At 45.5% G+C, this 27,058-nt stretch overlaps 1 protein-coding gene across 1 annotated transcript in view; it reads right to left on the minus strand.

The window, feature by feature from the left end:
* RALGAPA2 (Ral GTPase activating protein catalytic subunit alpha 2) overlaps nucleotides 1-27,058 on the minus strand; it is a 182,494-nt gene that overhangs the window by 136,269 nt on the left and 19,167 nt on the right. The window contains exons 4-13 of the mRNA XM_048515372.1: nucleotides 24,869-24,997; nucleotides 23,871-24,019; nucleotides 22,421-22,532; nucleotides 21,414-21,651; nucleotides 18,868-19,032; nucleotides 17,035-17,175; nucleotides 6,253-6,423; nucleotides 3,334-3,392; nucleotides 1,267-1,345; nucleotides 905-1,081 (exon numbers count right to left, since the gene is read on the minus strand). Coding sequence (XP_048371329.1) covers nucleotides 905-1,081; nucleotides 1,267-1,345; nucleotides 3,334-3,392; nucleotides 6,253-6,423; nucleotides 17,035-17,175; nucleotides 18,868-19,032; nucleotides 21,414-21,651; nucleotides 22,421-22,532; nucleotides 23,871-24,019; nucleotides 24,869-24,997 — 1,420 coding nt within the window. The remainder of the gene's footprint in view (nucleotides 1-904; nucleotides 1,082-1,266; nucleotides 1,346-3,333; nucleotides 3,393-6,252; nucleotides 6,424-17,034; nucleotides 17,176-18,867; nucleotides 19,033-21,413; nucleotides 21,652-22,420; nucleotides 22,533-23,870; nucleotides 24,020-24,868; nucleotides 24,998-27,058) is intronic.

Genomic DNA, 27,058 nt, shown 5'->3' on the forward strand with positions numbered 1-27,058 from the left:
TCTAGAGGTTTTATAGCCAAACCTGATGGTGTACTTACCCCAAAAATTTTTTTGTATATTTGTGATAGAAAGATAATGTTGAAATGATACTCACCTAGTGAGTTGGAGTACGCATGGGTGTAATATTTGTGACAGTGCCCTGGAGAACTGACTGGCCCAAGGTCAGCCTGCAGGCTTCATGTGGAAGAGCGGGGAATCAAACCCAGTTGTCCAGATTAGAATCCAGAGTTCTTAACCACTACACTACACCAGCTCTCTATCAATTGAAGTACAATTTTTCGATTGATTTTACATGTTTCTGTAACATATTTTACTTATTCAGCCTTTTCTGCCTTACGTTTACCCTCCAAATGACTGTCACAAAATGACTGCTGCAGGAGACGGAGCCAGCCACAAAATGATTGCCACAGCTTAATTTCAGTAATACAGTGCAGACCCTTATGTTGTGGTGGCACCTATTGCTAAAGCAGCATTTTTAAAAAATCTGCAGAGATAATCAAATCTCCAATAGCCAATCAGCAGTCTTGCTGGACAAAAGCCCTGCTTGGCCCCACCTACATCCTAAAAACACTTGGCAGGTGTCAGAAAAGGTGTCAGTGGGAGCCACAGCATCCATGGGCAACATGCTGTGCAGACCCTTGACCAAATTCAGGGGTGGTCAACCTATGGTGCTTCAGATGTTCATGGACTACAATTCCCAATTGGCCATGCTGGCAGGGGTTGATGGGAATTGTATCCCATGAACATCTGGAGCACCATAGGTTGGCCACCCCAACCTAGTTTATAGTCTACTCACGTGTAACAAAGGAAGACAGAGAATGTGTGTGAGAATAGCTCCAGATCTATTCAAGCACATGCACAAACACAATCTACCTGCACTGTGCTCCCTTGAACAGAACAATACCTGTTAAATTTGGATCGTCTGAAGGATTCAGCGGCATCCAGTGGCAGGCGTCTGGATCAACAGATATATCGGCCGGTATGTTGGCATCATGGTCTTCTTCACATGCTTGCCAGGGAACGAGAGTGATGTCTACTTCACTGTTGCACCCAACAGAAGTGTCGCTACTCACACTTTCAGCTACGCAGCCAAAAATGCACAAGTAACAGGGAGAGAAAAAACAACCCAGGGAAAACTAAATATCATTTTTCAAGAATTACAATAGAAATTATGGTTCTTATCAAAGATACGATTCATTGACACCTGTGCATTCTACAGGATACTCCAGCACTGAAACAAACAACATGTTGTTTACTGACACTCACTCTTTTCTTTTTCCTTGCGCCTTCCGTGCAAGTGCTGCAGGTCAGTGTTGGGATCTAATTCAACTGGAGCACTCCCTGCCTGCGTGAAGAATTTCAAGAAACACCCCTCTTATTGCATGATTTACAATTATTTTATCACCTATTCATTGATTGAGACAGCTCACAGCTAAAATAATACAATAAAAACCCCATTAAAAGTGTAAAACAAACACTGACATTGAGCAGCTTAAAATGATATTCATAGGAGAGTCCTCAGACCAAAGCTTTCTGGAAAAACCCACCCTTTACTTCATCTCATCTTACTATCGGAGAAATGACTTACAAACATTTCTCTACATGTTATCATTCAGCAACAAGACTACAACGTGCCCAGAAATGACCTTCAGCATTCTGTTGGGAAAAGTAGTTCTTCTAGAACTTATTCAAATGGAAGATTAGGGTTTTTTCAACAGTATGCCATAAGAAGAGGAGCTATGGCCCTTTCCGCACGGGCCAAATACAGCGCCCTGGGGACGGCAAAAACACCGTCCCCAGGGAGCTGGTCTTGCCTTCTTCTCAAACTGCTTTGATGTAAAGTTTTCATTACTGTTTGGGAGGGCAATTAAGTCTATTCCAATACTCTTAATTTTGCTGGTAATTACTTTTGACCAATTGGAGACGTGGTTGTCTTTAAGTAGATGTAAAATAATGTCGCCATTTTTTGATCTAAAGTGGACTTTAAGCCAGAATTTTATTGTAGAAATCCAAGCTAAGGTTTCAACTGAAGACAGTCCAGATTCGAGGCACAGAGTGGTAAAGGTGACACTGCTAGGGACTCCCATTATTTTTCTCAAAAACGAGGCTTGAATTAGATCAATTTCTGCATCGATCCATATGGGGATCCCGTAAAGAATCTTTGATATCACCTTTCCTTGGAAAATCTTCAGGGCAGCAATTACAGATTGAAAACCCTTCCCATAGTAGAACTGAACAATACCTGAGGATAGGATTTTCCCAGAAGTAATAGAGCAGGATCTTTGTAATGACCATTTGAAATTGTATTGAAAATTTAGGCCTAGGTATTTAAAAGATTTGGCCTGATTAAGGTAGATGTTATTAATTTTCCATATCATCTGTTCAGGAGCTGCGTTACTGCAGATAAGGAGGACTGGATTGCTTAGCAATGGGCAGGAGGAGCAGAGCTTTTTATCTTGGGAAATCTGAGTACCAAAAAGTAGTCTTGTCAAAAGATCTTTACGATGCATCATACCTAGAACTTGTCTTTCAACAAACAGATCTCATTATCAATTGAGTCTGATTCTTGCATGCATCAGGGACACGACAAAAGAGGCATCTGAAATTCTGTTTCTCCAACATCAGCCACTGACGCTATTGGGCAATTTGCTTATGTTAAAGACAAAAATGTAAAATCCCATTGGGCGCAGATGAAGAAAAAGAAGAAGAAGAAGAAGAAGAAGAGTTTGGATTTATATCCCCCCTTTCTCTCCTGCAGGAGACTCAAAGGGGCTTACAATCTCCTTGCCCTTCCCCCCTCACAACGAACACCCTGTGAGGTAGGTGGGGCTGAGAGAGCTCCGAGAAGCTGTGTCTTGCCCAAGGTTACCCAGCTGGCGGGTGTGGGAGTGTACAGGCTAATCTGAATTCCCCAGGCGGCAGAGCTGGGAATCAAACCCGGTTCCTCCAGATTAGATACACGAGCTCTTAGGTTTGCCTGAAGTAGCTCTTGGCATTTGGCTTTAACCTCTAACTATAGCCGAAACAATGTTATGAGACTTGAGGGACATAAGCATCAAACCTATGACATAGCTATGCAATCCTTTTCTATACTCAGAATGGATCTACATGTATAGAAAGAAATTCTTAAAGGGTGTACAGGGAAACTCTTTGGATCATAGAAGAGACTGGAGCAAATTCTTCAATAAACAGTTCTTTAAGGCAACTAGTATACTGTACTTAGATCTCTGGACTTTTCTAAGCATAACCAAGGCAACTTTTAAAACGCAACAATGAAAAAATAAGATGTTATTTGAATGTATCAGGATTACAGTGTATATTAATTTCACTTACTTCTTGGATGGAGCTGCTCTCAGTCATTGTTCCCTTGATGTCTTGAACACCCTTCGAACCTGAAATGAAATGATATTCTGTCAGCTTTTGTTTTTCTAACAGTGAAATTTCAGAAGTGAAAAAGTGACAACATGCACTTCCTCTTTCAGAAGTATGCATAGCAATCGTGCTTTTTCGGAAAGCAGGCACTTATCTATTTGGCAAGCCTTTAAATTGGTATAAAACCTGGAATCCAGACACAGGCACAAATACATTTATTAATCTGGGGGTGGGAGAATGAATGAATCTCAGTCACACTGCAAAAAAATGTACACGGCAATCTAGCATTTGGTGACTGATGGTAATAGAAGGCTTCTTTGAAACACTGAGGATGGAATTACTTTTTGAAGTTATGGTTGCTTAGAAGAGGAAGAAGAGTTTGGATTTATATCCCCCCTTTCTCTCCTGCAGGAGACTCAAAGGGGCTTACAAGCTCCTTGCCCTTCCCCCCTCACAACAAACACCCTGTGAGGTGGGTGGGGCTCAGAGAGCTCTGAAAAGCTGTGACTAGCCCAAGGTCACCCAACTGGTGTGTGTGGGAGCATAATAACTGGGGGTAAGTTTGGAACAACTGCAAATTCAACATTACCATATATTTATCTATTTAAGATTTAACGTTTTGGGAAATTTTAACTTTAAATCACTTCATAACCTAGAACTCTCCTGTCTGTGGGATTCCCACCCACCTGTGACCACAACATAGCTAGATCCTTTCCTTTTTTCTCAAGATGCTTTGATGTAAAGTTTTTGAGCAGTAGACAGGAAGCTTTTATTTCTTTAAGGAAAATATGGTGGTGAGATACTTAGCCACAGTCAGCGTGGTCCTTAGATCTTTTATCCACCAACAAGTAAGGGGCTATATTATTTTTCATTATGGCAAAAAGATAACTTAGGCTGATTCCGCATGGGCCAAAAACAGCAGTGTGAAAACAGTGTGAAAATGGTGTAAAAGGGTTTATACTGTTTTCACACCGTTTTCGCTGGTTTTGGCCCGTGCAGAATCAGCCTTAGTTAAAATAGGGGTGATCCACAAGTCACAATAAGAGTTACACTGAGGGCATTTTAAAATCACGTGGGATAGAGATCCAATAAGTCGCATTGACAGTCTATCTGGGCAAGGTAGGTCACGGTATCTCTCTGATAAGGCACAGATCAGATCACTGTACCAGGTATTACTACGATTTCCTCCGTATAGGTCAGTGGTGGTGAACCTATGGCACGGGTGCCAGAGGTGGCATTCAGAGCTCTCTTTGTGGGCATGCACACCATTGCCCCAGTTTGGGCACTCAGCAGTGGTATAGTGTCAAGGGGTGCGGAATGCACTGGGTGCATGACCCTGCGGGGGTGTTTTGGGGCGTTCCAGGGCAGGGTGGGGGCAGGCAGGGGCGCAGGGCGCACATGTGCCCTGGACGCAGTTTTCCCTTGCTACTCCCCTGGCACTCGTCTCTAAAAGGTTCACCATCACTGGTATTGGTCAGCAAGAACTGTTTTTCCTTAAGTTTGTGCTTTCTCAGTAGTGTCTCAAGGACTGACAGGAAGGCTCTAAGCATGCATAGTTGTCAGAGGCTCCATGAAACAAGAGTTTTTCCATTGTACTTTGAGTGGTCTGCGTACGGAGGTCATGGTGCATTTCTTTTTATTTGCATTTCTGTTGATGCAAGGCTGTATTTATTTTTAATGACATAAACCATTTCCAGTCACATTGATCCAGCAGGAAGCAGGATATTATTTTTTTTTTCACAACTGAAGAACTGACAGCACCAAAAGGACTTTTCTCGGTCCCAGAGGGCCCAAAAACAAAGCAAGTCCCCCTTTACTTCATTTAAAATGTTCCAATACAACAACCTTTATTAGGCATATTAAAATAGGCTCCAGAGCATTACAAACATTTCTGAAGTACAAATCAAAAGTACATTCAAAACACAGACAGATAAACTGTATCTAGCATTGGATGTTACTTAGAAAATTCTGCCACTTGTAAAAGAAATTTTGCTACTTTTTCCAAGAGCACGGCCTCTGTGTTATTTTAACAAAAAAGCTTTCCACAACAGAGTTGTCAGAGTCTCTTTCAGATTTGTCTAAGACCCGCCCAGGAGAGAAATTCCTAACACCCACATATCTTGGACAGTCAAGTATAATGTGAGCAAGAGTCTCCACTTGGTTTTCACGAAGTGTGTGACAGACCCGATCCTGGGAGAGAGGGATAGACAGGTAGCTTACGACCCTTTGTAATGGCCGATGGAAAAGTATTGCATCTGGCCCTTGCTTAATAATCCATCTCTGTTGAGGAGTTCAGTTAATAGTTCTACGGGATATTTGGCTATGTGCCCCTGTTCTGGTACTATTCCGACAGAAAGGGGTGAGAGCATGATTTATTTGCTTGGCCCGCTAACAAGATGATGGTATTCCTGTTCTAGAAGTCTTTGCTTTTTTACATAAGGTTTGCAGAATCTCTCTGGGTGACAGCATACAGAGATCTTCAAGTATTAAATCTAGAGAGTAGATTTTTGATTTAAGAAGTTGATACCATTTGGAGGCAAATAGGTCTGGGCGCACAATATATGTTAAACTGCGCTCATCAGAGTTAAAACATAGTTTGATCCAATACTTGAATGTATTCAGCCATGCTCTTGTTTCAAGTAGGTTCTGACCAGTTTCTAAGCATAGTACAGCGTATGGTACTGAGTGTGGTATTTAAAATGTTCCTGTATACCATATAAGACTATAGAACTTATTAGGCATAGTGAAAAATCAAGAAAGGCAAAAAATACAGGACGTTGCATGAAACAACTGCATTATTGAGCAAAGGGTTTTTTTTTCTTCTGAGAGGCACTTAAATAGCAGGAACAGAAAAGGCAACTCCTATTATTTCTGAATTACCTTGGAAAATATCAGAACTGCATTGGTCTCTAATGTCAGATGTGCTGCTGCTTCGCGTTAATTGTTGTTCCTGATCTAAAAATGGGCCATTGCATTCCATTCCTGCTACGTTCTCCAGCTGCTGGTATTCAGTCCCTGCTCCATTTTCTGGTTGCTGATATTCTTCCACTTCTGCAGGTATTGGAACAAGAACATTTTAAAACATTATGTCATCTCCACAGACTGTTCATCTGTTCGTCAACTGTTCATAAGAACATAAGGTAATCATATCAATAATACACCGCACCCTTCTTAATGATCAACAGAGAAAACAGAACAAATGTTAATTTTTGACCAATATATATTTCTAGAGGCAAATGCGAGTCTGGAAAACTGCTGTCTTTTGGCTACTGCAATGTGATGGGAAGGGAATACAATCTGCAGGGAACAGAGGCATCTGGGGAAAGGGGAATATACCCCATCTAAATCACTGTGCCTCCCCAGCAAATTACACTGCCTCCACTGGGCACCCATAAGAAAAACTTCACAAGTTTATTTCTGTAAACCTATTCTTCTTTTATATTTCCTGTTCTGTAAAAGGAGTGAAAACAATGATATGAGTTAAATAAGTATAGGAAAATAGGCTAGTATTTGATATTCGAATTGATTTTTGAGATACGAAATAACAATTGGTTGAAGTCCAAGCTAGATTGATGTACGTTGAGTTAGTATATTAAGACAACTTAATGCCTAATAAAGGTCTTTGAACTTGAACTTGATATTAAGACAATTCCCAAGTAGGGGAAAGTATTAAGAAAACTTTTCAACTGTCTTTTTAAAAAAATGCTACCATTTTTTCGTTTGTGTATGATATGAAAAACTCAATAAATATTATTATTTTTTTAAAAAGAAAAATTTCACAAGTTTCAATCACTGAACATGTTACAAAAGTCAAACAGAATATTAACCAGAGAGTCCAGAATTTTATATATACCAAATTCCAGCTGGTATGAACTGCTCCATCTGTTCATTTAGTTTGCAGAATTGTAATCACACTTTTTAAACAATGTTGTGGCATACTCTATACCAGGGGTCTGCAACCTGCGGCTCCGGAGCCGCATGCGGCTCTTTCAGTCTTATATTGCGGCTCTACGTGACCTGGAGGTCGGAGGGTAGTGTGGGCGTGTCCCTCCAGCCCTCCAGAGCAGCGCTGGAAGGAAAGGTGACTGGAGGGGCTGAACCGGAGACGGCTCCGTGCATGAGGGCTCTGTGCATGAGGGATGGTGGCTGCTCTGTAGGGTTGGAGGGACACGCCCACACTGCCCTCTGACCCCTGGAGGTCAGAGGGTAGCATGGGCGTGGCCCTCCAGAGCAGCGGTTATCCCCCCTCTGCCATCCCCGCAGCCACCATCCCCCCTCTGTCCCTGCAGCCACCTGCTCCATTGGGCAGAGGGGGATTCCCTGCCTGGTGCCTCCGCTTCCCAGCGCTGGAAGGAAAGGTGAGTGGAGGGGCTGTGGAAAACAGGTCCAAATGGCTCTTTGGGTGGTAAAGGTTGCTGACCCCTGCTCTATACCAAGGGGGAACTATGCCCGGGGCATGCATGCGCCCTGCGCCCCCACCGCACCGGCGATAGTACACAACTTCTAACTGAAATTTTGGGGAAATTTAAGTTGTTTATAAAGCAACTATTGAGTTTCGGCTCAGTAGTCACATTCCTATTATTTATGCCTGGGGGCAGTTGATTTTAACAACAATCGTGTTTTCAAAGAGACGTTGCTGATGTTGTAAATCCTATCTCTTTTCTGCCATAACATCACCCCAAATGATTTCAACTTGGGGACCCATCTAATGGTTTTTGGTGCCTGAGAACCTCATCCCAGAGATGTAGCCCTAGTACTCTGAAAAGATATCTGCTATTTCAGTATCAACATGAGATAAGGAACTAAACGGGAGAATTATTTTTTTTTTTATTCACAACATGCTAATGCTGGAGTCAGAGCACTCTCTAACCTGTGATTATCCATTTATGTCTGTTGCTTCTCACTTGTGTTCAAACTCTTGGAGATGGAGCACAATTGAGAATTTTTAAAAAGTAAACTGCTAAGTATTGTCGAAGGTTTTCGCGGCCTGAATCACTGGGGTGTTGTGTGGTTTCTGGGCTGCATGGCCATGTTCTAGTAGCATTTTCTCCTGATGTTTCGCCTGCATCTGTAGCTGGCATCTTCAGAGGATCATGCGAAACGTCAGGACAAAATGCTACTAGAACACGGCCGTGCAGCCCAGAAACCACACAACACCCCAGTAAACTGCTTAGGTTTTTAGAGTACTTAGCAAATCATTTCTTGGCTCTTTCAAACACCTCCCCTAAAGAAGATGGGCCTTTATTTCGCATTCTCTTTGCAGCGGATCTATTTCTATTTGTTTATGCTTGTTAGATATGAAGTGTTTCTCTCTCCGTGTTCTTTTTCTCCGACCTCCTTAAGCTGGGCCAGTCTACAGGCACATTTGAGTCTACACACACAATTGGAATTTTCACATAGCGTGGTGGGCACAGTAACAAAATGTTTGTGTGTGTGTGCTGTCAAGTCACAGCTGGCTTATGGCAACTCCAAAGGGTTTTCAAGGCAAGAGACTTTCAGAGGTTGTTTGCCACTGCCTACCTCCATATGGGCTGAGAGAGTTCTGAGAGAGCTGCGACTGGCCCAAAGTCACCCAGCAGGCGCCATGTGGAAGAGTGGGGAATCAAAGCTGATCTCCAAACGAAGAGTCCACCACTCTTAACCTCTGTGCCGTGCTCCAAGATGGCTGTTGCAAGAGGTGGAGCCAGCCACAAAACAATTGTCATAGCTTAACCTCAAGTTACACAGGGTAGATCCTTGTGTTGCAGTAGCAGCTGCTACCAAAGCAACATTTAAAAAAATCTGCACCATCAAATCTGCAGGAGTCAATCAGAAGTCTTGCTGGGCAAAAGCCCTACCTGCCACACCTACTTCCTAAAAACACTTGGTGGGCACCGCCAAAAAGGTGTCGGCAGAAGCCCTGGCCACCAAGTCCAGGAACTCCTGAGGTAGGCAAACTCTTGATGTCTGCATTTCATTGAACTGAGTAATCTCCGTTTTCTAGTTTTCTCTGTTACCTGCAACAGCTTTCTTCTGTTGGTTTTGATATACTATAACTTCAGATCCTCTGAAGATGCCAGCCACAGATGCAGGCGAAACGTCAGGAGAGAATGCTGCTAGAACACGGCCATACAGCCCGGAAACTACACAGCACCCCAGTGATTCCGGCCGTGAAAGCCTTCGACAATACATTATACTATAACTGTCTGATAATAAAGCCTTAAATATGATCCCTAACTGCCACAATCTTCATGGATGACTTGTCACCATGCCACGGTCCGGGACGCTGACCCAAAATAAAGGAGTGATGGCTGTGAAGTCAGTGTAACTGAATTTGTTTTCCATCTGAACAGCAAGGTGGCCTAATCAATCACAGCAGATCCAACCGGCACTCCTGACCACTCCCACCCATCTGATTTTTGAAGCTGCTGGCTAATGCGGGGCTCGCTTTGCGAGAATTTGAGACCAATGCGGCAGACTGCATCCCTCACAAAGAAAATTAGCTCTGGGAATTGCAATTTGCTTTGGAAAGCTCAACAGTCAACAATCTGTATATCTAATTCTGAAGTGTCCCTCCTGCCTACAGAGTGGTTTGCCAAAGGAGGCCAAATATGCAAAATGCAGCAGCTTGTCAGAACCTGGATTGGGGTGCTGTGTGGTTTCTGGGCTGTATGGCCGTGTTCTAGCAGCCTTCTCTCCTGACGTTTCGCCTGCATCTGTGGTGGCATCTTCAGAGGATCTGATGGTAGGAATGGAAAGCAAGTGGAGTATATATACTGTGAGGTCAAAAGGTGAGGCCCTCTGAATAGAGTAGCCTGGTATGTGAGTCACAAAGAAGTCTGTAGCCTGGGAGTAACAATGAAGATAGCAACCTGTGGCTCCCTCCTGGCCTGGAGTAACAATGAAGATACTCCCAGGCTACAGACTTCTTTGTGACTCACATACCAGGCTACTCTATTCAGAGGGCCTCACCTTTTGACCTCACAGTATGTATACTCACTGGCGTAATGCCCATTGGGCAAGGTGGGCAGCTGCCCAGGGCATCACCTTGTGGGGGGCATCAAAATGCTGGGTTCGTTTTTGGGTATTTTAGTGGTTTTCCATTTTTGGCCTGCAGGGGGCGCAGCTTTTAGGCTAGCGGCACCAAAAATTCAGCGTATCATCAGGAGACTGTCCTTTTGCTACATCAGGAGACTGTCCTTATGCTACGTCTCCTGACGTTTCGCCTGCATCTGTGGCTGGCATCTTCAGAAGATCTGATAGTAGGAATGGAAAGCAAGTGGAGTATACACAGGGGCGTAACAAGGCAGCCCTGGGAAAACTGTAGCCCTGGGCAAAATCTGAGTTGGATGCCCCCCCCCCCCCATGGGTGGCCACTCCACCACGACCAAATTTTTTTGCACCAAGATATTGGTGCCTGCAGGGGGTGCATTTTTAGACATATCAGCACCAAAATTTCATGATGATGAAAGATGCAGGCGAAACGTCAGGAGAGAATGCTACTAGAACACGGCCATACAGCCCGGAAACCATACAGCACCCCAGTGATTCCGGCCGTGAAAGCCTCCGACAATACATAGGACCTGGACTTTTTTTGGCCTGATCCTGTCATGCCTTCTGGCTGGGACGTGGGATTCCCTCTCTGGGACTGCTTACTCTTGCTTCCTTCCAGGTTTTGCTTTCAGGTGCGAGCTAATCTGCTCATTAGACACCAGCTGGCTTTTGCACTTCAAAGCGTCGCACAATGTGGACTGTTTTCAATAAAGGAAATCATTTGAACAGCCCAGGGGCACAACAGGAAAGGAGAGGAGGGGACAGATACTGTGTTCACTCCAAAGCAGTTGGGTTTGTGAGTGATGACTCGTGACTAAACGCAAGCCCTAAAGAGCTGCACCCAAAATGGTGGGGAAGCCAAACCATCCAGGACGCCCCTGACACAATTGATAAACAATTTAAAAAAGCCCAAAATATTCTGAGAGACCTGCCTCATCCAGCACACTCTCTTTTTGAACTGTTACCATCCGGCAGACGATACAGGTCGATCAAAACTAGGACAAAGAGGCTTAGAGACAGCTTCTACTCTAGAGCTGTGGCTATGCTGTGCACTCGGATCTGGAGGAACCGGGTTTGATTCCCAGCTTTGCCACCTGAGCTGTGGAGGCTTATCTGGGGAATTCAGATTAGCCTGTACACTCCCACACACGCCAGCTGGGTGACCTTGGGCTAGTCACAGCTTCTCGGAGCTCTCTCAGCCCCACCTACCTCACAGGGCGTTTGTTGTGAGGGGGAAGGGAAAGGAGATTGTAAGCCCCTTTGAGTCTCCTGCAGGAGAGAAAGGGGGGATATAAATCCAAACTCCTCCTCCTCCTCTTCTTCTTCTTCTAAACTCCGTGGCTTCGTGTTGATGTGTTTGGGGCTGTGTAGGGATGGGTGGAGGAAGGGGAAAGTGAGGATGGGGTATGAGTCTGAAATTGTGTGCAGCCCGAGGAAGGCTGCTGTAAATTTACAAGAAAGTGCACAATGAAGCAATAAAATGCTTCTGCTTATATGGGAAGCCCTCCAGGGGGATAAAAAGGCAGAACTTCTCAAAGGGACGTTAGTGAGCAGGGATGGACTGCTGTGGTCCGGGGCCAGGATTTACATTCCTGAGGCCCTCAGCCAATAGGTGCTGTCGGTTTGCCATGACCAAAGTCTGCTGGACATTTTGGACTTGTCAAGACTTTGCAGTTTTGGTGGCAATCTCTATGGAAGGATGTGGAGGCTTGTGTGCAGGGGCGTCCAACGTGTGCTATGGCTATATGGACCCCAGAGAAAACCCAGGGGCTGCTCAAACCCTTTGGAAACTCTGCAGAGGCCTTGGTCTGTTATTGCAACGGACTTAAGAAGAAGAAGAAGAAGAAGAAGAAGAAGAAGAAGAGGAGGAGGAGGAGGAGGAGGAGTTTGGATTTATATCCCCCCTTTCTCTCCTGCAGGAGACTCAAAGGGGCTTACAATCTCCTTGCCCTTCCCCTCCCACAACAAACACCCTGTGAGGTAGGTGGGGCTGAGAGAGCTCCGAGAAGCTGTGACTAGCCCAAGGTCACCCAGCTGGCGTGTGTGGGAGTGCACAGGCTAATCTGAATTCCCCAGATAAGCTCTCCACAAAGCTCAGGGCTTACAGAGCTGGGGAATCAAACCTCGGTTCCTCCAGATTAGATACACGCAGCTCTTAACCTCCTACGCCCACTGCTGACTCCTACCCCCCAGTAATTTGGGATGACAGTAGACACCTTTCTAAACAGACCCACCTTTGAGCTCTACAAAGCATACTCCCCACCGCACCGCGACTAAAAAAGCTTAGGCTGCAAGCTGTTTGTGAGCCAGTACGAGAATTCCCATAGGTTACATTCAATCCCATGTAAAAGAATTTCTGACAGAGAGGACAATTTGTGGCTGGGGGTGAAGCAAGGATTAAGCTCCACCCACCATCCTGAAACTCATGGGCAGTCAGAGAGGGCGAACCAGGTGCTCGAACAGTACCTGAGGTGCAATGTCCACTATCATCAAGACAAATGGACTAAGCTACTTTCGTTTAATGAATATGCTTACAGTAATGCTGTGAATCACATTATTATTATTATTATTATTATTATTATTATTATTATTATTATTATTATTATTATTATTATTATTATTATTATTATTTATAAACCGCCCTCCCGAAGGGTCTGTCAGGCTGATGAACAAACAAAATAGATAGAGCACAAAATAAAATCAAGTTTTTTTAAATAGTTATTAAATATGGCTCTATATGTTAAAAAATCGTACCCTCAAGCGATTAAAAAAAATGCAGCATCTATCAAATTCACCATGATGGCGCTCCTACTCGTGAAGTCCCCTAAGAAAAAGAAAGCTGGGGGAGGAAAGAAGAGGGAGGAGGAAACGGCAGGGTCCACAGATTTTAGAAAGGGGGCATCAGCGCCGGAGCTCCCCAAAGGCCCGGGTGGAACAGCTCCGCCTTTGCAGGCCCCTGCTAAATTCTATTAAGATCCCAAGAGGGGCCCGCTGTGAGAGCTGGAGGGGAAGAAGCTGCTCCACCGGCAGAAGGGAACCCAGAGAGTAAACTGTAAAGGCTCTGGCCCGGGTGGAGGCCAGCCTTACGATCGCCATTGAGGGGCCAGGGATCACCAGTAATTTGCCTCTGCTGAGCGCATGAGGCCGATTTGGGGACATATGGGGCAAAGAGCGGTCCCGTAGGGTACGAAAGGTCCCAGGCCGCCAGCAAGGCCTTAAAAAGGTCAAAACCAACACCTTGGAAAATGATTCAGAATTCAATGCGGGTAGCACCAGTGCGCAGTAGCTGCACAGCACAGGGCGCGAGATATGGTCTCTGGCGGCACCTCCCTGTGAGCAAGCGTGCCGCCGCATTCTGGAACCAATTCTTAATTTCTCCTAATCGAGATCGCTAAGGCCTTGAAGGCCTGCGTAGGAAGGCGGAAGCTGTAATAATCCAGTCTGGAGAGGTGACCGTTGCTATGGATCACAGTGGCTAAGTCCTGCTTGAGAGAGAGTGAAGGGGCCAGCTGCCGGGCTTACGCAGATGGAAAAAACGCGAACCCGGTTACATGGGCCACCTCGGCTCTCCCATTGAAAGAAGACGCAGGCCCAGGTGGGACCCCCAGAGCTCTGAAGCGAACGGGAGGGAGGCCGTGGTGCCAATGTAGCCCACTTCCCCATATCGCATGCGGCGGCTGGAAATCCCCACCCCCCTCCTTCCCGCCCTTGCCAGAGGATTCTCCGCCTTTGGATCGGAGTTCGGAGTTTTTAACCTGGCTCTGCTTCAACCAACCAGCAACCGCCTTCCAAACAATGCTGGAGAGCCGCGAGGGGGGCTGATGCGACTGTTCCCCTCTCCATCAACAGAATGAGCTGAGTGTCATCAGCGTACTGATGACAGTTCAGCCCAAAGCTCCGTACCAACTGAGCAAGGGGTCACATATAGATGTTAAATAATAGCAAGGACATTTGAGGCACACCACAATGAAGTGGGCACCTCCGGGAAGCTTGGTCCCCGCACCACACTTGCTGACCCCGGTCCCGGAGAAACAAGGCAATCCACTGAAGGACAGTGCCCCGCACCCCAGAAGCGGCCAGGCGGTGGGTCAAAAGATTGGGAAGCTTGGTCCCCGCACCACACTTGCTGACCCCGGTCCCGGAGAAACGAGGCAATCCACTGAAGGACAGTGCCCCGCACCCCAGAAGCGGCCAGGCGGTGGGCTGTCCAGTACTGGACAGCCCCCCTCCAAAGTAGTCTATGGTCAGGAGGGGAAACCGTTACCTTACTGTAAGGGGAGGGGGAGGGGCCTAAGGACTTGAAGGACTGGTTGGGCACATTCAGGAGTCTTGGCCCCATATCTACAAGGATTTGGTTAAGGGGGCGCATGATATAAATGAAGCGACTGTGGAGGTTAAGTCACCTAGGACAGTGGTGGTGAACCTATGGCACTGGTGCCAGAGGTGGCACTCAGAGCCCTCTCTGTGGGCACGCGCGCGCAGAGTTCGTCGTGGGGGGGGGAATCGCTCTCCCCCACATCTAGGCTGGCCTGGGCCACTGGCTCGATGTGCGTGCACCTCAGCTGCAGCAGGGAGGGACTCCGGCCATGGCGGGTCCTGGTGCTGCTGTCTGCCGGGAGGGGGCAGAGGCGGCAGAGATGCTAGAGCGGTGCAGAGCGGCGCATGTGGGACTTCCTGGAGGCTACAGCAGGCTGGCCCCTGCTTGAGGGGGTTATTCAGGTTAAATTCTTGCTTTGGCACAGTAAATAAGTAGGTTTTGGGTTGCTATTTGGGCACTCGGTCTCAAAAAGGTTCGCCATCACTGACCTAGGATTTATAGATCTGTTCACCCTGTGTTCCACTCCAACCTCCTAAAAAAAGCGCCTCCAGACGAGCTGTGGTCCCCGCAAATGGAGGTGCCTCCTCCCCTTCTTACTGATCAACAGGAGCACCACAAAGTTGCACCTATCCTGGACTTTAGAACACACCACAGCCACCTGCAATATTTAGTTGCTTAGAACTATTTTCCTGAGGGAGAGAATGAGTGGGCCAATGCATCGGAGGTTTGGGTCCCCCGTTTGGTGTGTGAGTTTCACAGCAGATATCCTCAGTGCCTCTGCCCCCCCTCCAGGAATGACCTTAAGGGGCAGAATGTCAGGACCTGGCCTGTTCTGGTCATGTCACCTGGCTGGGATGTGGGATCCTCTCTCTGGGACTGCTTACTCTTGCCTCTTTCTAGGTTTCGCTTTCAGGTGCAAGCTAATCTGCTCATTAGACACCAGCTGGCTTTTGCATTTCAGAGTGTCGGGGAGTATAGATTGTTTTGGTCTAGTGAAGGCCGTGCGGTCTCCTTCCCAAGAGCGGAGGGATGCTGTTCTCCCCTTGGCGACTGGAACTGAAGGGAGTGAAAGGGGCATGGACTTGAAAGGGGCATGGAGAGCGGGGAAATGGAGGAGGTTTGGTGCTTAGTTCTGGCAGCGGAAGTCTAAGTGCTGAATCCTGAAGCTGTTATCAGTAAAGGAAATAGTCTGAACATGAAGTCTCGTTATTGAACAGTCCAAGGGCATAAGAACATAAGAACAAGCCAGCTGGATCAGACCAGAGTCCATCTAGTCCAGCACTCTGCTACTCGCAGTGGCCCACCAGGTGCCTATGGGAGCTCACAGGCAGGATGTGAAAGCAATGGCCTTCTGCTGCTGCTGCTGCTCCTGAGCACCTGGTCTGCTAAGGCCTTTGCAATCTGAGATCAAGGAGGATCAAGGAGGATCAAGATTGGCATGACACAGCTGCTGCGTTTCTGACAGACCGGAGTTTTTTCAGGCTTGCAGTCACAAGGTCTTTAGCAGAGTCCGTCAACCATCAGTCCAATATGGCACTTCTCAAGATAACAATGCATCATGGGAAACATAACATTAACGCCAAAGTCATAACAATGGAAGGTGTGGGAGGAGAGGGTTTGTTACAAACTTTCCTAAGAATGGTCATAGAGCTGATACTGCGTGTAAGAGGCCAGCTCAGCTGTACTGTACCTGGAAAAGCTAACTTTGAAGAACTTTTAAGTAACAAACTGGAACTTTTAAGTAACAAACTGGAACTTTTAAGTAACAAACAGAACTTTTAAGTAACAAACGGAACTTTTAAGTAACAAACTGGAACTTTTAAGTAACAAACGGAACTTTTAAGTAACAAGCTGGAACTTTTAAGTAACAAGCTGGAACTTTTAAGTAACAAACTGGAACTTTTATGTAAGAAATGGAACTTTTAAGTAACAAACTGGAACTTTTAAGTAACAAACTGGAACTTTTAAGTAACAAATGGAACTTTTAAGTAACAAATGGAACTTTTAAGTAACAAATGGAACTTTTAAGTAACAAGCTGGAACTTTTAAGTAACAAACTGGAACTTTTAAGTAACAAACTGGAACTTTTAAGTAACAAATGGAACTTTTAAGTAACAAATGGAACTTTTAAGTAACAAACTGGAACTTTTAAGTAACAAACTGGAACTTTTAAGTAACAAATGCCTTTTTTTGAGCCTGACCTTAGATATGTAACATTGCCGTTTTCATCCAACATATAGTACTATACTGGTCTTCAGTAAGAGACAGTACAAAACAGAATATTTCGAACAAGACTGCTTTAAATATCATACCTGAAAGCGTGTGAGAGTAAGAAGTGTAAGAGATACCAGGTAAGAGAGAGCTCACAGTATGAAGGAGAAGAGGGACACTTTTAGCAGCAGGCAAAGCCTCACAGAGATGGGCACAGTTGCTGATAGACTGGCTTCGCTTAGCTTCCAGGGAAACAGAAACCAACAGAACAGTTGTCAATATAGGGATAAAATAGTGCTTTTGAATAGGACAGTCACTGCATAACAATAAAAGAGAAACTCAAAGGAAAAAATGTTTTAAACACGAATCCCTATGTACCCAGCGTATTGCTCTACAATAAACTGACCAACCAACAACACTTCACTAGGATTGATAAGATCAGTCATTTTTCACTGAGGATGCTACTTTTAAAATATCCCGTTTATTGAATATTTCCTAAACTAAAAACTTGTGTCATTCAAAGCTTTAAAGTTGCTAGGTGCACAGATTGTACACCTGCACAAAGGATATGGTAACCTTGTTTCTCTTTGGTGCAGTCCAGACCTGGAGAAAAGGGGGAACTGTGCCCAGGGCACACGTGTGCCCTGTGCCCCTGCCATGCTCCCGGTGCGTCAGGCACCCCCCCCCGCCCCCTTGGTGCTATGCTTGGGATGGCATTGGAGGGTGAAAAGGGGTGGCTTAGGGTGTGGGAGGGTGGAAAGGTGAGGGTTCTGATGGGGCAGGATGGCAGGGGAGACCTGGGGTGGGGGGAGGGTTGGAAGGCAAGGCTTCGGGTGGGGGGGGGTTGGAAGGTGTGGCTAGGGACAGGGAAGGTGAGTATTAGAGTGGAAAAGGGTTGGAAGGTGAGTATTGGGGTGGAGGAAGGATGACAAGGTGAGCCTTGGGATGGGGAAGGGTGGAAGGTGAGCATTGGCGGGTTGGAAGGTGACTATTAGGGTGGGGGAGGGTGGAAAGGTATGGCTAGGGGTGGGTAGAGATGGGAGAGGATGGCAAAGGGTGGGGAGGGTGGCAAGGGGTGAGGGGAGTGTGGGAAGGGGTGGCTATGGGAGGGAGAGGGTGGAAAGGGGTGGCTATGGGGTGGGGGGAGGTGGCAAGGGATGGTGAGGCCAGCTTGCCTTCTGGAAGGGCGGGGGGGGGGGGCACAAAATGCCTCTGCTGGGTCTGTGAAGCAGCTGCTCCACAGACCCAGCAACAGCCAACGGGGCTACAGGACACTCAGGGTTTGGGTCGCTGTGTGTCCTGCAGGATAATTGGCTAAGGGTTCATCATCAGACATTCCAACCCTTAACCAATTATTTATTGTTCGATTTGGAAAATGAGTATGCTGTCTATCCAGAGACCTGCTCCAGGCAGCAGGGGGCTATTAGATTTAAGTTCTGCCACAGAGCCATGTCTGTACAGATCCAAATGACTGCACAGGTGCGATGGATGGATGGATGGATGGATGGATGGATGGATGGATGGATGGATGGATGGATGGATGGATGGATGGATGGATGGATGGATGGATGGATGGATGGAAGGAAGGAAGGAAGGAAGGAAGGAAGGAAGGAAGGAAGGAAGGAAGGAAGGAGGGAAGGGAAGGGAAGGGAAGGGAGGAAGGAAGGAAGGAAGGAAGGAAGGAAGGAAGGAAGGAAGGAAGGAAGGAAGGAAGGAAGGAAGGAAGGAAGGAAGGAAGGAAGGAAGGAAGGAAGGAAGGAAGGAAGGAAGGAAGGAAGGAAGGAAGGAAGGAAGGAAGGAAGGAAGGAAGGAAGGAAATTTTAGAGGGCAGTTGATGTGCTCAGAAGACCCAGCAGTAAATGGAGGAAAATGCATCCCAATGACAAATTAGTTCCTGAAGGGAAAAGCCAAACATGAAACAGCCTGAACCTCACCTGTGGTTATCTGCCGCACCACATTCCTTGCTTTCTCAACTCCTGGCACTCCTGAGGTGGTAGCGCTCCGAAATCTCATGGGTTCCACAGCTTCTGGGTGATTCCTCCAGCTTAAAGAAAATGATCTGCCAACTGAAACAGTCTTCTGAAGTTCCAAAATACCACCTTTCAGATACGAGAAATAATGACACAGAAGGTGAATACGGTATATAGAAGTCATTTGACAGGAGATTCAAAACACACACATTCAATTAGTTTGTTAATGTTAAGATGGAAAGACACTTTGTTACTAAATAATTGGAACTCTGAGGGGTGTAACCCTAATCTCGAGTTTTGACTGTACACCTGTAGTGGATGGTCTGATGTGAAGGACCTGGGTCAGAGACAGGCTTGGGTAACAAAAATTTAACAGAAAAAGAGAAGAAAAACCTGTACACTCCAATGGGACTGAGGATAGTGTATACATTTTTATAGACGTGCATGTGTGTGTATATATATATGTATGTATGTGTATACATATGTGTGTGTTTGTACATATGCATGTATGTATGCAGCACGTACTAATTTAGCTTTGTGATTTTAATTATATTTTTTAAATTTTGTGTGTATAGAAATGTGTGATGTCAGTTGCCCTGAGCCCAGATTGCCAAGAGCTGGGTATAAATAATAAGAATTTAAAATAAATAAAGTAAATAAAATACAAAATTTCTCAGTATAACTATTTGAATATTTACTTAGTTGAAAGAAATGTGCGTTCAAACATTACTTTCAAAAGGTAACAAATATACCAAATTTACTTGCATCATGAACATTAAACATAAACTTTTTGTGATTTATTACTTTAATGATTTAGCTATCCAAAGTAAGATGGCGCCCATTGGGAATATGCTGTGTAGGCAGTGGTGGTATCCAAACATTTTAGTAACAGGTTCCCAAGGCGGTGGGATTCAAACTGTGGCGTAGCGCCAATGGGGCTGGGCGGGGCACGGCGAGGGCGTAGCCGGGCATTCCGGGGCATTCCAGGGCTGTGGCAAGGACGCAGCTGCTGCGCCGGTCCTTGGGCGGGAAACGAATGCACACAGGCGCAGGCTGCCACGCACGCTGATGCACCTCCTGCTAGACTGCTTCAAGTTCTGCGCGCTACTGCTGAGAGGAGGGGCGTAACTAAGGCAAAAATCATGTGGCAAAATCACCAATGAGTAACCCCCTCTCGGCACACACAAATAATTAGTAACCTACTCTCGGGAACCTGTGAGAACCTGCTGGATCCCACCTCTGTGAGTAGGGTATCAGAAGTGATGTACAGGCAGAACAGTAGATGGAAGGGGCAGCTGAAAGAGTAATACAGAAATCATGGAGAAAACTAGACTCCGTTTTTGGAAAACCGAGCTGAACTTTACATTACATTTCTTGCTGTGCTGCGCTGGATTCCCTTGATCCATCTCACCTTCTTTGCAGTTTCATAAGAGCTGAGGAATATCATTTTAAAGATCAGAGAAAGTCCTTTTCTGCTTAGAATTGTATCATTTTGAGAAGCTTAACCACAGTCCAAGTAGGCGGTGCAGCTCTGGAGCATGCATTTGGTACTTGGTACTCAAGAGATACCAAAAACTCCCTGAGATACCAAAAACTCCAGCTTCTGAATGGTCTGAGGATATCGAAGAGATTTTAAAAAGTGCAGAGAAGGGCAACGAGGATGATTGAAGGATTGGAGCACCTTCCTTATGAGGAGAGGCTGCAGCGTTTGGGACTCTTTAGTTTGGAGAGGAGACGTCTGAGGGGGGATATGATTGAAGTCTATAAAATTATGCATGGGGTAGAAAATGTTGACAGAGAGAAATTTTTCTCTCTTTCTCACAATACTAGAACCAGGGGGCATTCATTGAAAATGCTGGGGGGAAGAATTAGGACTAATAAAAGGAAACACTTCTTCACGCAACGTGTGATTGGTGTTTGGAATATGCTGCCACAGGAGGTGGTGATGGCCGCTAACCTAGATAGCTTTAAAAAGGGGCCTGGACAGATTGATGGAGGAGAAGTCGATCTGTGGCTACCAATCTTGATTCTCCTTGATCTCAGATTGCAAATGGCCTAGCAGACCAGGTGCTCAGGAGCAGCAGCAGCAGAAGGCCATTGCTTTCACACCCTGCATGTGAGCTCCCAAAGGCATCTGTTGGGCCACTGTGAGCAGCAGAGTGCTGGACCAGATGGACTCTGTTCTGATCCAGCATGCTCGTTCTTTTGTTCTTATGAGGAGAGGCCGGAGCCCCTCCTCCTCCATGCTGTCAGTTCAAACCAACAAGGGATCCCTTTGATCTTTAAAATGCCATTCCCCGAAAATACTGTGTAACTGCAGGAAAAGTGTATTCTGTCGGGATAACCCAGACCCACCTTGCCAAAAAATATAAAGTCCAGTTCAATCCCAAAGCCAGTTCAAAGTGTTCAAGGCCAGACAGCCTTGTCAGTTATCTGCCTTGACAGTGAGCAAACTGAAAGTCTCTCAGAGTTTAGGACACAACAACAATTTTAACCCGATCAGGGTTTACCTTTCCCTCTTTGTATCTTCTCCTTTTGCTCGCTTAGCTTATCCAGCGGTAAATTGGTCATTTCCACTCCGTACACCGTTCTTGCCAAAACGGATGTCAGAGAATCCATTATGTTAGCCCACTCCGTTATCAGTTCCTCCCAGTCGGTAAGGGAGGACAACACTCGCAGCAACTCGTCCCACAGCTCTCGAGAAATATAAACGCTCAGGTTTGCTCGGATCCAAGCCACAATCAGAGTCTGAGGTGGTGAGAGAAGGAAGGAATGGGAAGTGGAGTGGAGTGGCAGGAAGCCAAAGAGCTTAATTTACCATTTGACATCCGTCAAAAGATTTACACGCGCACGCACAGAACAGCTGAGGATCGGCAACCCCACTCACAACAGAGCTGAAACAAAATTAGCATCTTCGTTGCTTGCAAATGCCCCTCTCCTCGTTCAAACATTATCGCCCTCAAATCCTTCCTGTACTCTCCTAGAAGTCAAAGTAACCATTTCCATCATTAGCAAATTACAAACCTGCAATAAATCCAAGAAGAAGAAGAGGAAGAGTTTGGATTTATATCCCCCCTTTCTCTCCTGTAGGAGACTCAAAGGGGCTGACAATCTCCTTTCCCTTCCCCCCTCACAACAAACACCCTGTGAGGTGGGTGGGGCTGAGAGAACTCCCAGAAGCAGTGACTAGCCCAAGGTCACCCAGCTGGCGTGTGTGGGAGTGCACAGGCTAATCTGAATTCCCCAGATAAGCCTCCACAGCTCAGGCGGCAGAGCTGGGAATCAAACCCGGTTCCTCCAGATCAGAATGCACCTGCTCTTAGCCACTAAGGGATCTTGTTCTTGCAATTTAAAACTTCCATGCAAGTAATACCTTTTCTTTTCTTTTTTTGGCAACAGCATGTGAACTGTTCAGAAAAAGCCAACTCACTCTAATAATCACTATATTTTTACCCAGCTCCTTTGTAGATAGAATTTCTACAAAGGGTTATATTCCTTCACAAAGAACAAGACATACCCGGAATAGTAATCCTGCTAAACTCTGAGCGAAAAGGTCCTTTGTCTGTTTGTCCTTTGGTTTGTGCATGACGGCTTCTGTTATCCTGAGCAGTACTTGTAGCATTTGCTCCCTGAAACAGAATTGAAAATCATATACTGAAATAACAATGACAAAGCTTGAGCTATTATATGTTGAAAACTACATACAAATCATCTTAGATAGCTGGGAATTCTCTATCCAAGTATCATCTGTTTTTACACTCCTTTGGAACAGTTAAAACCATGTCTTCTGTCAGGAAGGATGCTGTTCTGGACGTCCTTGTGACCATTTCACAGGGAATATGTGACCCCAGTACTTTCCATGTCAATGTTAAGGAACACTTAACTAGACATGGAAAGTAAATAAAGTCAACACAACAGGGTATAACACAGCCTGCACAAGATACCTGGAAACTACAAATGATTATGTTATGACAGTGATGGCGAACCTTTTCGGGACCGAGTGCCCAAATTGCAACCCAAAACCCGCTTATTTATCGCAAAGTGCCAACATGGCAATTTAACCTGAATACTGAGGTTTTAGTTTAGAAAAAAAAACCAGTTAGCTTTGAGGCGTGCGTTACTCTGGAGTAAGCTTGGTGGTAGTTGGTGGCTTTGCTTTGAAGCAACCGTGCAACTCTTCCAATGGGTGAACCATGACCCTAGGAGGGTTTACTCAGAAGCAAGCCCCACTGCCAGCAACTGAGCTTACTCCCAGGTAAAGGATCGCGCTGTAGTTCTTTGCATGAAAATCAGTGAGGTTTAACAGCGCTTAACAGGGTTACCTACACTGCTTCCCCAAAACTAGGTCTTAGGTTTAATGCCAATAATCGAGCCCAGCAGCCCAGGCCAGCCTAGATGTGTAGGGGCGGGGGTGGGGGTGACTCTGTTTGTGCGTGCCCACAGAGGGGGCTCTGAGTGCCACCTCTGGCACCCGTGCCATAGGTTCGCCATCGCTGTGTTATGATATACAATATTGTTGTAATGAAGGCAATATGATTTAAAAACTGAAGACAAATCTTCTGTAAACATAATGACGCCAAATACAATGATCAGGATGGAACATCCTATGAACAGAGCAATAGGAATAGGATGGCAGATATCTGAAACAGAGCTGAAACAAAGAATAAGTACTAAAACAACATATTAAACAATACAGAAATTATAAAGTGTAATCATACACATGGCAGCAGTTAGTACACACTACACACAGTAGTATAGTTTCCAATCCCTTAATCAAAGCATCTTTCCAAACCATTTCATTACAGTAAAGTCCGGTTCCCTCTGCAAAAAATGCCCCCAGGAATAATTCCGTTTTACAGAGCTTGAGAAATCCAGAAGAGCAAGAGCCTTCCAGAACTTCTCAGGCAAGTCATTCCAACGCTTAATTTATGACACCTAAGGATGTAAGAGAGACCATCAGAACTTACCAGGTATTTTTATTCATGGGAAGCTCCATGATCATGCGTCTAAAGATACTCAAGACCGCTCGGCAGGCATCAACTTGCTCCTTCAGGAGGGCGGGTATTTCAGTGCAGGGCTCCAACAAAAACACATTTGCAGAGTTTGTCAGGAACACCTGAAAATATTCCAAGTGACAGGAGAAAAACAGTAGCTGATGAATTCTGTTTGGGATTACTTTCTAATGCTTTCCCTTTCCACCCATACTGGGGTGTGTGTGGTTGGTGTCACAAAAACAACCCATTCGCTGACTAGCTTCACATTCCCAAACCCTTTTTACAGCAAAAGCCACTCAAAACATGGTCTTGGTATTCGGCTGCACTTACCCTTACTGCCAATTTGTACCCTTGCAAGAGCACAAAAATCTCACGCAGAACGTTCTTAAGAACATAAGAACAAGCCAGCTGGATCAGACCAGAGTCCATCTAGTCCAGCTCTCTGCTACTCGCAGTGGCCCACCAGGTGCCTTTGGGATGGGAAAGCAGGATGTGAAATTTCCCACAGGGCCGCTGGTGAGTCCCCTGAAAGGATCCACAAGCAGGATGTGAAAGCAATGGCCTTCTGCTGCTGCTGCTGCTCCTGAGCACCTGGTCTGTTAAGGCATTTGCAATCTCAGATCAAAGAGGATCAAGATTGGTAGCCATAAATCGACTTCTCCTCCATAAATCTGTCCAAGCCCCTTTTAAAGCTATCCAGGTTAGTGGCCATCACCACCTCTTGTGGCAGCATATTCCAAACACAAATATCAGGAAGAAATTACCAATACCATTGAAATTACATTCAGACAGACTCTACATGGGACAGAGCTCTTGTTCTGTGTCTATCAGTTTTCTAGAAAGAAACTGAGGCTGTATGCTCAAGAATTAATTTGGCTTAAAGAAGACACTTTCAGACACAAAAACCAGATAAGAATGATAGAAAACCTCTGCACAATCTAAATGTCTCATCTTACCCACAAACAGCTTACCTGTAGCGTAGCTTGAACACCGGCTTTAACGTTCTTGTTCTCATCTTCTAAGATGCATCCCCTGCTAACAGCACTAGAGAAGGAGTGAGTTCGGCCCCAACTGGAAGACCTTTTATGTCCAGACGGAAGCTTTAAAAAACAGTAATCAACATATGCTGGTAAGTTTGAGTATCATAAAGATACAAAGGTATAAATGTAACAGAAATGACAACAACCCAGGCATTTCATGGTGGTCTCCCATCCAATTACGAACCAAGCAGAAGTGGTGTAGGAGGTTAAGAGCTCGTGTATCTAATCTGGAGGAACCGGGTTTGATTCCCAGCTCTGCCGCCTGAGCTGTGGAGGCTTCTCTGGGGAATTCAGATTAGCCTGTGCACTCCCACACATACCAGCTGGGTGACCTTGGGCTAGTCCCAGCTTCTCGGAGCTCTCTCAGCCCACCTACTTCACAGGGTGTTTGTTGTGAGGGGGGAAGGGCAAGGAGACTGTCAGCCCCTTTGAGTCTCCTGCAGGAGAGAAAGGGGGGATATAAATCCAAACTTTCTCTCTTTCTCAAGGCTGACCCTGCTTAGCCTCTGAGATCTGTTCAGATATCCTTGACTGAACAGAGCAAGCTGGCCCTGCAACTTTTTATATTCCAAACCAAATTGATGGACTGAAGATTCATTTTAAAATATCAGGATGGAATTTTCCTCCAGCCCAGATTGGTTCAGAGATCCTGGGGGTGGGGGGTGGGGAATTGCCTTCCTTTGGACATAGAGCAGGGGTCACTGGGGGAGGAGGGGAAGTAGTTATTGTGTCGTGCAGGGGGTTGAACGATGATCCTTGAGATCCCTTTCAGCTCTATGTTCCTATATTGAAAAAGGGCAGAATACATCTATGTTTCTATTACAAGTAGAAACTGACTGGTAAAAAAATTATGAATTCTAAATGCAAACATTCCACTTATATGCATCTGAAGTTGCATTTCCATATGTAACCCTAATAAAACCATCTGAGTGTGGTAATAAATATTGATAGGTACGAATATGCAATTTAAGTGCTGCTATAAGCAAATGGTACTTGTAAAAGGGGAGTCCTTTACAGATAGCGCCCTGAACCGAAAAGAAAGGCACAATTTATAAGCCAAGTAGTTCATAATTTGTTCCACAGCATTTCGTGAAGTCATTTTTTTAAAGAAAAAAACTTAAAAGATAAAACTTGCTGGCTATTCAGTCACTGTAAGTGAAAACCCAAAAGGGGCGGAACAGTTTCCTGTGCAATCGAGGAACAAGCAACGCCAGGTTTTGTCACCTATGCACAGCCTCCTCTTTTCTGTATTCAGAAAGCACTCAGTGACAGAACCCGATTGACTTTTGGAAGAAGCAGAAAAGTTTCTAGAGGAAAGAATGCATAGAAGCCCGAGGGAGATCCTCTGGAAGAAAGAGGCTAGCCGCTAGTGCAGTGGTGGCGAACCTATGGCACTGGTGCCAGAGGTGGCACTCAGAGCACTCTCTGTGGGCACGAGTGCACAGAGTTTATCATGTGATAATAGTGTAATTATTTCAGGGAGATTATTAGCATTAAACCTAAGACCTAGTTTTGGGGAAGCAGTGTAGGTAACCTGTTAAGCGCTGTTAAACCCTACTGATTTTCATGGGAAGAACTAAAGCGTGATCCTTTACCTGGGAGTAAGATTGGTTGCTGGCAATGGGATTTGCTTCTGAGTAAACCCTCCTAGGGTCGTGATTCACCTGTTCGAAGCGTTGCATAGTTGCTTCAAAGCAATGCCACTGACTACCACCAAGCTTACTCCCGGGTAACGCGCGCCTCGGAGCCAACCGTTTTTTTTCTTGTACCTCAAAACCTTCAGTATTCAGGTTAAATTAAGCCCGTCAAGTTGGTAATCACTTTGCGATAAATAAGTGGGTTTTGGGTTGCAATTTGGGCACTCAGTCTCGAAAAGGTTCGCCATCACTGCGCTAGTGGGTGTGAAAAGAGCAGAAAAGCAGCACAATTAACCACAGCAAATTTACAGTGTAATTCTCTGCAGAGTTACTCCAGTCCACGCCCATGGATTTCAACAGATGACCTAGACTGGATGACCTTTGCAGAGGATTGTACTATTAGTCTCAAGTATTGTCTTGCATACTCATGAAAGGGACCCTGCCTCTGTGCATGCACAGAGTGCTTCAAAAGATAAATGCAGGT

The sequence above is a fragment of the Sphaerodactylus townsendi genome, linkage group LG14, assembly GCF_021028975.2.
Source record: "Sphaerodactylus townsendi isolate TG3544 linkage group LG14, MPM_Stown_v2.3, whole genome shotgun sequence".
Classification (NCBI taxonomy): Eukaryota; Metazoa; Chordata; class Lepidosauria; order Squamata; family Sphaerodactylidae; genus Sphaerodactylus; species Sphaerodactylus townsendi.